Raw genomic sequence first — 11247 nt, 5'->3', positions numbered from 1 at the left:
TGATTTTTCAAGAGTATAGGAGTGAGGAAAAGAGCATAAGGATTGCGACCAGGAACCATCTCAGTGAAGATGTTGACACAGTAAAAATGTCAGCACAAATCAGCAAACTTAAGTTATACATGATCTAAGGATCTGTAATGGATGTGAACAACCATTGAGGAAACACAAATTCATTATAGAAGTAACAAGAGCAACCCATTAAATGTAACAAATGTATTATTAGAGAGCCCTCATATCTCATAGCTATATCAGATCATTAACAATATTAACCACAGAATTCCTTGACTTTTATTGGATTATAAAAAATGAAAAAAGCAATCAAAGAAAAGAAATACAAGTTCCAATCAATTTAGAACCTAATATGTTTCATCCCTGCTTCAGAAGTTCACAAGAGAAGTGCAAACAAACTTCTCTACAGAAATGATTTAAATGTAAGACTTACTCTTTCAAAAATAAATCAAGGACCTACAGCTTCACAAAAAGTAGTAAGGCACTTCATGGCATGAGCACGAGTCTTAATGTCAGCGACACGCTCACTTATACCTGTCAATTCAGGAATAATGACAAGCAAAAATAAGGAACTATCTAATCAACCACCAAACAACTAAGAAGCCAAATACCCGTGCAAAAGAGATCACACAGTTTTAAGCAAACAAATCCCAGCTCCAAACTTATGATCAACCAAAACCAAGGAACACTTACCCAGAAGGCAAAGCACTACACACTTCTTAGGAAATTTGGTTGATGAAGAGGCTATGAAAGTAAAAACTTCAATAACCTGCTGCTGAACCTGCACTATTCAAACTCCATGCCTTAAATAACTATCTTCACAGCCAAAAATATCCACAAAGGTAAAAAAGACAGATATCTGCAGCAATGAAACCTTTAAATACCTGGACATTTTCTCACTCCAGCCAGGGACAGCACACAGTAAACGAATCAATAACTCAACCCTGTGGTCTAGGTCTGATAAACCTTCCACTTGTTGTTTAAATGAAGATATTGCTGCAAAAAAAAGTCATTTTAAGTAAATAGAAACTAAAGCATCCAAAAAGATATATCAATTCCACTCCCATAAGGCTTTTATCTAAGCAATATATTACACTGTTCTACCAATTCTTTAATGTAAAATATCTGGAAAAGCTCAGTACCATCAAAAGTAATATTTTTGTATAGTTACTGCTTTCATGGTGTCTCAGTGTACATGAGGTGCTACGAAAAGGAGGCCAACTAAGTTTTGTGTCCTAAATGATGTGTTTTAGGAAAAAAGGCCATAGTTAGTAGATCACTTGTTTCTGCATTATAATTTTTCTATATTGCTGTGGTTTAAGTTATAAAGAGAGTTTAAAATAGCAGTGAGTTAAGCCACAACATTGCTCCGATCTCTTGGGATATGTTGTTCCGGGTGACAAGAGGTTAAAGATGTATATTGTTGTAACAATGGCTATCTACTGAGCTATATGGCTGGAACACGGTAGAAGAATCTTTGCAGATGTTGAGGAAGGTTTATAGATATTTTGCATCGCCATTATGTTATATGTTGCATAAGAGTTCAATGATATTTTGTTTTAAGACTTGGTATGGTAGTGGAGTTTTATTTTACATTTGTAATGTTATTGTATGCACACTAATATCACACTCTCCTTGTATTATTTCGTCAAAAATTCAAGTATAGTTTCTTTTCAAAAAATAAATAATATATAGTGAAATGGATAGACATTAAAGGTAGAAGCCATGCCTAGTGTGATTGCATAACCAATAGGAAACAATCACAATTAAATAAATAAAAAATCACCTAATTTTTTATTAAACAAATCAGTATCATTATAACAAACCTTCAAGCCGTTCCTTCCACACAGCACTCTTCAATTGGGAAATAGTATCTGCTTGTACAAGAGAACCCAATTTGCTTTCAATCTCTTCAAGACCCATTTCAGATGGCTGCAAATATTCAGAAAAACAGTAAGACAAAAAGATGTAGAATTTGAAGTAAAAATTAGACAACTCACATATCAATAAGTGTGTACCACTCTACCTCAACATCTTCGAGTGTTTCAACAGATTTAGAGGATTTTGTCTGTGCAGGTGCGTCACTCTTCTTACTCACACCCCCTTTAGCAGAAGCCCCTTTTTTGTTGGTAGGCTGATAGAAAATATCGTCAATCACAAGATATCAAGATCAAAATAACTTCAACAACCTATGAACAAAAATAATTAACAGTGTCAAGAACTCACAGCTGCTTGATAAGGCCTCTTCCAACTAAGCATGCTTGCTGCTGACTTTTTAAAAAATGAAGCATCTGATGCCTGCATACATTAAAGACGTAAATAATTATCCTTTCTCGTTGGAGGTCTCAAGGATCATTCTTAACAAACAAAAAAATACACGCCAGTAGGTGGCAAAATCATGTTTATTGACCAAATAACTTTGTAATCCAGAAGAATATTAACTAAAAGCGTGTAACATAGCAACATTACATGCAACCTCTCAACATAGAATTGTTCTTTAACTTCCATAAATCCATTATATAAGAAATAAATCACCTCATGAGAGGATGCGGTTGCACCAGAAGCTTGGACTGCTGCTCACACAACAATAAGTATGCACACTAGGTTATAAAAACTCACAAGAATGTTGAACAAATTAGTGATATAAGAACTGATGCTATAAAGATATTACAAACCTGAGTTTGTATTGGTAGATGTGCCACCTTCAGAACCTGAAATCATTTCAGAAAGCTTCTTTCTTCTAACATCATCAAGTTTCTCAAGTGACCGCTCCAAGGGTCTCATACCAACCAACTAAATAAAATGGGAAAAGAAGAAATAAATCCATACCATCAATAATCAAAATTCATAATTAAGCAGCAAAAGCACAAAATTGATAAATAAATAAAACGATACCTTAGCTATCGCTGCCAAAGCTGAAAAGGCTGCTTCCCTCACATCTGGAGTCCCATCATTGAGGCACTGTGAAAAAGTAAGAAACGATAATATAGATAAGAGAGTCCATGAAACACCATGAATAGGATAATCCATGGTCAAAAATAGGTTGCACCATTATTTTTTTTATTTCCCTTTGTCTTCTAGATTACAAATTAGAAAGTAAGAGCGCCAAACCATGAATTAGTGCTCTAAACTCATCAAAACCAGTACTGAAGCTGTCTTCTAAAATAAATGGGAATAAGCAATGTTTAGCACATTTTACTCAACTGATTGTTCAAAAATATGAAATATATTACAACTACAAACATAAATGCACTTACCTCCATAAGGATAGGCACATAGTCCTTGTGCACCTTTAAAATAACAGCCTTGTTACTTGTTTCAATACAGAATGTTACCCAGTTAAAAGTTGATGACCGTACAAGAGGAACTTTATTTTTTACAGCTGTCTTAATATCTGCAATAGACAACATCCATTACAGTTTGGGCAAAATCAAAATTACCACCTATCAAAGCGATTACAAACACTCAAATGCAAAGAATTTATGTCATCTAATCTCTAATAAAAAAAAACTTAAACCAAAAACATAGTAAGGAATCCTATGACAATACTATATTCTGAATTAAAGAACTACAGTGTAGGATAAAGATATACTTGCCTTCCACTATGTCAGCTAGACTTAAGGACCCAACTGTATGCATTGCCTGAAGACTTTGATTTAGTGCCTCAATAGAGGCAGGTTTTTTCTCTTTCAATTTTTCCTTTATAAAAAAAATAAGAGAGAGAGAGAGAGAGATAAATCAAAGGAGTTAGATAAATGCAATAAACCAATATCCCTTCATCAATCTTTATTAAATTATTTCTAAGAAAAATCTGAGATAAACCAGATCAAAATATATATTAAAAGTAAAATTGAATAAAAAAATCACTTTATATACAAATCAAAGCTACGATCAACATCATTTGAACTTCTAAAAAAGAATCTACTCGTATGACTAAGTGCACTTTTATTAATAAGAAAAATGAATGTACAAGTCAAAATCCAAAAAAAAATACCACCATGCTCAGTTGTAAGTAACTGGCAAAAAGTAAATGAACACTTGAACAGCTTGGTTACATTCAAACAGTCTGTTTGCATTTTAAGTTGATATAATATTATTTTTTTAGCTAGCAAAAAATGAACATACTAGCAAAACTGGCAATAGGAAGCGTGAACTTGCAGAGAAATTAGTTCTTAAACCCCGAGCAAGATTGCCAATAGCTTGAATTGCCTCGACTGCTACAACAATATTAACATCTGTTATGAGCTGTACAGAAAAAGAATTAAATGATTTTTATCCATCAACTCAAAAAGCAAGTATAAACTTATAACAGAAGTAAGAATATAAAGCATGAAGTTAAAACTTAATGGAGCAGATTGAACACTTAACTATGCAATATTAAAAAGATCATTGGCAATAGATAGAGGTATAAACGATGCAAACGAAATACCCAAACATAAAAAGACAATGTACCTTTTTTAGTGTCCGATAGATTTCTGAGAAATCACCGGGTGCTATTCTTTTTGTTGAAGCAAGCTTGGTTAGCTCTGCAACAGCCTCTTTCCGTTCTGACCACTTGGTTGCTTTCTGTGACATAAGGCACAAGATGTTAATAGCAGTACAGGAACATCAAAACCAAATATTCCTAAATTAAATCACTACAACAAAAAAAAAAACTGAACTAGTTTGACAGAGAGAAGAAAGAAGACTGACCACTCCATCCCAAAATCCAGACTTCTCCAAAGGAGCCAATATATCAACAGGATCAGCGAGCTCATACTCATCTATTTCCTGAGGAGCTGACAATTAAAATATGTTAAACTATGCATAAACAGGAGAGCTAAATAACCAACATCTCTGTAGTAAAAAAACTAATAAAATATAACACAAAAGTGTCAAACTCCTACAATGGTAATCACTTGTTACCCGTTGATAGAACACCTACTTGTCGTCATTTAATATCAACCAACAAAAAGAATAATCTAATAGACTATGTGTATTACACACCATCAGATGTAGATTCCACAGATGGGCTAGCACCCACAACTTCAGATACAACCTCCTTTTCTGGCTCCTTGTCTTGCTCAGACCTGAAGACATCAATACCAACTAGGTTAAGAAAAATAAAAACAGCAAGCAGATCAAACAGCTAATGAAAAAATGAATTTTCACCTTATTTTGCAACATGGCCTAGCTGCCCCTGTTACATTCACCAGCTCGGCTTCCAATTCTTTTTTCTTCAAAAAATAAAAAATAATAAATAAGTCATTACTTCCAAGGATCAGGGAGCAACAAAAAATTCCATACGCAAAGCCGTACATGTAAGAAGTTATCATACCATTGTATCCCTCATTTTCTCAAATAATATAGATTTTACATGGTCCTTTCCAATCCATCGACAAAGCTCAAGAGTAAGTTCTTTAAAAGATGCACGGACATTTTGATCTTGATGGTCAAATAGCTCAGGCAACATCTTTAATATCCTCTTTGGAGGCACAACTTTTGCTCCAAACTCACTATCAAACTAAACATACAGATTAGATAAAGAAGTACAAGAAACATTTCCCACAAAATTAAACTCAATACAAACCTTAAGGCTTGAAATATGACATCAATTGCGGGTACAACAGCTTTAGCAACTTTGGCTTTTATTGCCTTCTCCATTGCATCCTGCAACAAACACACCATACTAAATATCCCAGAAAATCATAGGAGAAAAAAGATGAAGTTTCATAGAGCACAATGTAAGTTAAAAAAAAACATATTCAACCATACAATACACCAGCATTACTGTATGAATGAAAAAGAAAAGACAGAAAATATAAGAAATGGCATACCAAGAAAGGCTCTACAGCCTCCAATTCAATCCAAAGCATAAAGATGGCCTGGGCCTTCTCCACCGTCTTAGGCCTACCAGTGAGACATTTCGCCACAATCGCGTCACATACTTCTTTGTCATACCTATACACAACAAAGCACAATGGCTTGGTCGCACATAGGGAAGAGGAGAAGAGCTGGCCTCCGGTGACGTCGTTCACCTCTGGTGTCGTGTGAGGGTTTGAGCCCGCGTGGTCGAAGCTTCGACGGGCTCTGAAGATCCCTAGCTGGCGCGTGTAGGGGAAGGTAGTGGTCGGTCTCCACAAAGACAAAGGTGAGAGAGAAAGAGTGAAGGAGAGAGGTCTGGTGGGAGAAAGAGATCTGAGAGAGAGGAGAGAGAATGATGAGGAAAAAGGAGAAGGAATTGAAGGAAATGAATTGGCCCCAAATGAAATGAAAAAAAAAAAAGCTAAGTGGCGGGATGGTTTTATTATTACCGCCCTTTTTTCATAAAGTGGAAAGTGCCCACTTTAGCATAACTCTTTTTTATTAGTATTATATTCATGTGTTATGGAAATGGGTATTTGGTGTAGTGCTAGAAACACAATTAAATTATTAACTAGTAGATTATTCTAGATAATTCTCTTCTACTAATTAAGAAATGAGAGTTCTAGAATACTAAAAAGTCAACAACTTCTAATAAATACTTGAACATTCTAGAAACTCTAGTAAATATATGAAGACACTAGAAACTCTAGTAAATACATGGAAACTCTAGAAACTCTAAATTCATGAAAATTTTAGAAACTCACCATAATAAATCAAGTTTAATATTTCAACACCCTCCCTTAAACATGATTTGTGACTCCAAGAATGCTTTGTAACTTGGTGAACGTTTCTCCCTTGAGTGGCTTGGTGAAGATGTCTGTCGCTTGATCTTAAGACTTCACATACTCCAACCTCACTTCTTTTCTTCTAATGCATTCTTGTATGTAATGATAACGTGTGTCGATGTGCTTGCTTCTTTCGTGAAAGACAAGATTCTTTTCTAGTGCAAGTGTTGATTTGCTGTCAACACGAATCTTGATAGGCTCCTCTTGTGGCACATTCAAATCTTTCAACAAGTTTCTTAGAAAATAGCATGGAAAACACATGAAGTTGTAACAACATATTTAGCTTCACAAGTAGATAATGGCATGATTGGTTGCTTCTTTGACATCCAAGTAAAAGCAATGTTTCCCATGAAAAATACAAATTCAGTGGTGCTCTTTCTATCATCCAAGTCCCCACTCCAATCACTATCACTATATCTAACTATCTCATAATTGTTAGAAGATGAATAAAACAAGCCATAGTTGGTTGTACCTTTGATATACCGAAGTATTCTCTTTCCAGTCTTGAAATGTATTGTTTTGGAGCTTCCATATATCGACTAATGATTCCAACAGCATAGAGAATATCTAGCCTCATACAAGTTAGGTAGCGCAAACTTCCAACAAGGCTTTTGTAGATAGTTGGATCCACCTTTTCTCCCTCATCATGCTTTGAAAACTCAATTCCACATTCCCTTGGTGTGCCAACTGGATTAGAGTCATCCATCTTGAACTTCTTAAGCACTTGTCTTTGTCTTCTTGCCTCACTTCAACGCCGAGGTAATAAGACATTAGCCTAGTGTCTGTCATCTCAAACTATTTCGCCATGTCTTTCTTGAACTCCTCAAACAGACTATGGTTGCTACCTGTAAAGATCAAGTCATCTACATACAACATACAATCAAAATATCTTCATTTGTAACTTTGATATAGAGTGCATGCTCATATGGATACTTTGTAAAATTCTTGTCTTGAAAGTACTTGTCAATTCGTGTATTCCAGGCTCTCGACGCTCGCTTTAGGACAAAGCCTTCTTTAACTTAAATACTTTATCTTCATGTTATTTTACTTCATATCCCAATGGTTGCTCAATGTAGACTTCTTCTTTGAGGAAACCATTCAAGAAGGAAGACTTTACATCCATTTGGTAGATCTTCCATCTATTTTGGGCTGCTAAGGAAATTATTATTCTAACAGTTTCAAGATGAGCAACAGGAGCAAATACCTCGTCATATGCAATGCCTTCTCTTTGACTATAGCCTTTTGCAACCAATCTTGCTTTGTATCTTTCAACGTCTCCTTTGGCATTCCTTTTTTTCCTGTACACCCATTTTACTCCAATCGCCTTGCGTCCTTGTAGAAGCATAACTAGCTCCCATGTGTTGTTCTTCATGATTGAATTGATTTCTTCATCCATGGCGTCTCTCCACTTCTTACTTTCTGCCGCTTCTTAGTAGCTTAGAGGTTCACAATCACCAAATAGACACATAAGAGAGATGTCATTTTGGTTTTAAGTTACCTCATAAAGCTCATGTAGGCTTCTAAACTATGGCGTCTTCTCATTCGAACTTTCTCCTGATGAATCTTCATGTAAGTTTTTGGTTAGTGAGATCAGTGGAGTAGTAGGCTCTTGAGGTTCTTCTTCCATCCTTGGTTGTTCCTGTGGGTTTTATGGTACTACATCAGGTATGTAGTGGAAGCATTAAGGTTGATTATCATTGTACCGACCTCAAGGATCCCCCATTTGTGACATATATTAAAACAGAAAGCAATAATGGTAACAGAAAAATACCTCTTGATGTCTATCAAGTGTCTTTGCTTTCTTTTCTTATTAAAAATGATCTTCCTATTCAAGATGGTAGAAAATGATGATGATGAAAAACTCACACCGTAGTCTTCCAAGCGTACCTCAACACTCAAGGATTTGTGTGGGCTAATAGGATTTACAAAATTATGTGTTCTTGTTTTTGTCTCAACTCATGAGCAAGAACAGTAATGGGAGAGGAGAGAAAATAATTCGATTAACCTTTTTAGGTTTCCCAAATGTATCGATATATAGATTTAAGATTATCTTGGTATAATCATATTAAGCCTATAAAATATTATTTAGGTTAAGATAATAATATTTAATAAAGATATTTATTTATTTAAACATTAAATAATCATATGATAAATATTTAAATAAATATCTTTAACCGATTCTGTTAGTGATATTATTTCAAATTTAAATATTTAAATAATTAAATATCTAATAACAAAATGAGAGAATCTCTCAACCACTTGAGGGAATATCTCAACCGCTAGGAGAGAATCTCTCAACTATCTTTGAGGGAATATCTCAACCATATTAAAATATCTATAACATTAAATTTAAATTTAAATAAATATTTAATTATTGAATTAAAATAATAATCCAAAATTAAACCCAATTGGCTCCACCTTATGATGTAGGTGCCCGCCAATGTTGTTTTCCAAACAGACATAGGTGGCTCCAACATCTGTTTTGTCCAAACAATGGTGTTTTCCCAATTAGTTTAATATTAAATTTAATATTAATTATTTATTATAAAATAAATAATTACTATTTTTCAGTTGCAAAATAAATTCTTCTTTCTCTTTTATTTTGTGACATCCATACCCTTGACAATGTGGTATAGAGGCGACTCGAGGACCATGGACCTATAACGCTAAGCTCCAAGAAACCAGGTTATTTATTGAACTCATCAATATAATAATCTTATTTATTAATTTCATTATTACTCCACTATAAATATGGAATTGCACTCTTAGTTATTATAGAATTATATTTACTAAGTTTATTAGTAGTAGTCCGTTGATATAATCAATACGAGTAGTTCGTCCTCCTGTTATCGGTTCATAATTAGAATTGGTCAAAATTATTGTTTTACCCTTCTAATTATCTCTTGATCCTTTAGTACCATTAATTCACTAGTGAAAGTTAATTTAGATCAAATCTAAATTTGTGCACAACTTTTCAGTTCCAGAATTAACACTGAAAAGGAACCAATATTCGATCCCTTAGGAAAGTCAGGATTGCATCTTGTAAATCATGTTCCCAGTCATCCATGTTACTAAATTCCCAAAACAAAAGTTTTAAGCTTCATTAATAAAGAAATTTTAATGAGTGAATCAAAGAACTTAGTAAACATGAACAGGAGTTCATGAAGAATCAGAATTTAGACTGATCTACTAATTGATCATCTAAATGATATGAATTAAGTCTTTATAATAAATGGAAAATTATATAAAGAAATTAATTCATATCGGTCTAGTCATATATAATCATAATTATATACAGCACATTTACTAAGATGTCTATCTACATCAGCAATCTGAATCTAAATTGCTTGAATGGAATAACGTGCTTAGTAAACCGTACTAGGAACCATTGATTAAAGATTCCATACTTTAATATGTTGCTGACAATTTTATTCATTGTGTATAATCTTAATTCTCTCATACTCATACAAGATCATACCCTCATAAATGAATATGTAATTTTTTGATATTGATATACTATAAATTATTTAAATCATAATTTAATAATCAAGCATATTTAAATTGTTCACTTTATTTAATATTGAAAATGTCTAATATAGCTTTTTAGGGCATAACCTCTAATAATCTCCCACTTGCCCAAAAAGCAAGTTGGGCATTTCCCTTAACCCCATGTTGGTTACATGACCCATAAAAGAATTAGGAAGTAGCGTCTTCGTGAATGGATCTGCCAGGTTTTGTTTCGATGATATCTTCATGACCGTCACATCACCTCTTTCAACAATATCTTTGAGCAAGTGATATTTCCTCTCGATGTGCTTGCCTCTCTTGTGGCTTCTCAGATCTTTTGAGTTAGCTACCACTCCACTATTGTCACAGTAGAGGATGAGTGGCTTCTCCCCTTTTGGAACCACTTCCAGATCAGTGTATAACTTCTTTAACCAAACCGCTTCCTTAGCTGCTTCACAAGCCGCTATATATTTGGCTTCCATGGTTGAATCTGCATTACTGGATTGCTTAATGCTTCTATAGACTACAGCTCCACCACCAAGAGTGAATACTGATCCAGACGTTGACTTTCGACTATCTCTATCTGATTGAAAATCAGAATCAGTATATCCAGTAGGGTTAAATTCACCTCCTGAAAAAACTAGCATAAGATCTCTCATTCTCCGAAGATAATTGAGAATGTGTTTTACTGCTATCTAGTGTTGCAAACCTAGATTTGATTGATAACGACTGACCATTCCCACCTCATAGCATATGCCAGGCCTAGTACACAACATTCCATACATAAGACTGCCAACAACTGATGGATCAGGATACTTTCTCATATCCTCTTGCTCTTGAGGTGTCTTTGCACACTGCTCTTTGCATAGAGTAATTCCATGACGGGACGACAACTATTCTTTCTTGGAATTCTCCATAGAGAATCATTCCAGCACCTTATCTATGTAAGTTTCTTGAGCAAGTGCTAATGTTCTGTTCTTCCTATCCCTTAGGATACGGGATAATACAAAATTTTAAATTGTTCACTTTTTTAATATTGAAA

The 11247-nt window shown here is 34.3% G+C and overlaps 1 protein-coding gene and 1 long non-coding RNA gene across 2 annotated transcripts; both read right to left on the bottom strand.

Moving 5' to 3' along the window:
* Window positions 1-895: 895 nt before the first annotated feature.
* On the bottom strand, window positions 896-2089 carry LOC133805134 (uncharacterized). Its single transcript, XR_009878857.1, has 3 exons — window positions 2036-2089; window positions 1836-1941; window positions 896-1005 (listed from the first exon to the last, which is right to left on the bottom strand). It is a non-coding gene; the product is annotated as an uncharacterized LOC133805134 (long non-coding RNA).
* A 134-nt stretch (window positions 2090-2223) lies between these two features.
* LOC133806021 (protein MOR1-like) lies at window positions 2224-3574 on the bottom strand. The gene is made up of 5 exons (XM_062244156.1): window positions 3267-3574; window positions 2905-2970; window positions 2685-2802; window positions 2479-2582; window positions 2224-2307 (listed from the first exon to the last, which is right to left on the bottom strand). Exons 1-5 carry the CDS (start codon window positions 3417-3419, stop codon window positions 2224-2226), a joined length of 525 nt encoding a protein of 174 aa, XP_062100140.1. The 5' UTR covers window positions 3420-3574.
* Between the last annotated feature and the right edge of the window lie 7673 nt (window positions 3575-11247).

The sequence above is a fragment of the Humulus lupulus genome, chromosome X (assembly GCF_963169125.1).
Source record: "Humulus lupulus chromosome X, drHumLupu1.1, whole genome shotgun sequence".
Classification (NCBI taxonomy): Eukaryota; Viridiplantae; Streptophyta; class Magnoliopsida; order Rosales; family Cannabaceae; genus Humulus; species Humulus lupulus.
The sequence above is the reverse complement of the archived record's forward strand: the minus strand, read 5'-3'. Positions and strand labels throughout refer to the sequence as shown.

Excerpts from the sequence above, each read along its gene's own strand:
- LOC133806021 (XM_062244156.1), bottom strand. The coding sequence starts at position 3,419 with ATGTTGTCTATTGCAGATATTAAGACAGCTGTAAAAAATAAAGTTCCT. Across the intron at positions 2,971-3,266 it reads ATGTGCCTATCCTTATGGAG|TGCCTCAATGATGGGACTCC; the intron begins GTAAGTGCATTT and ends ACTTTTTCACAG. Across the intron at positions 2,583-2,684 it reads ATCTACCAATACAAACTCAG|CAGTCCAAGCTTCTGGTGCA; the intron begins GTTTGTAATATC and ends TTGTGTGAGCAG.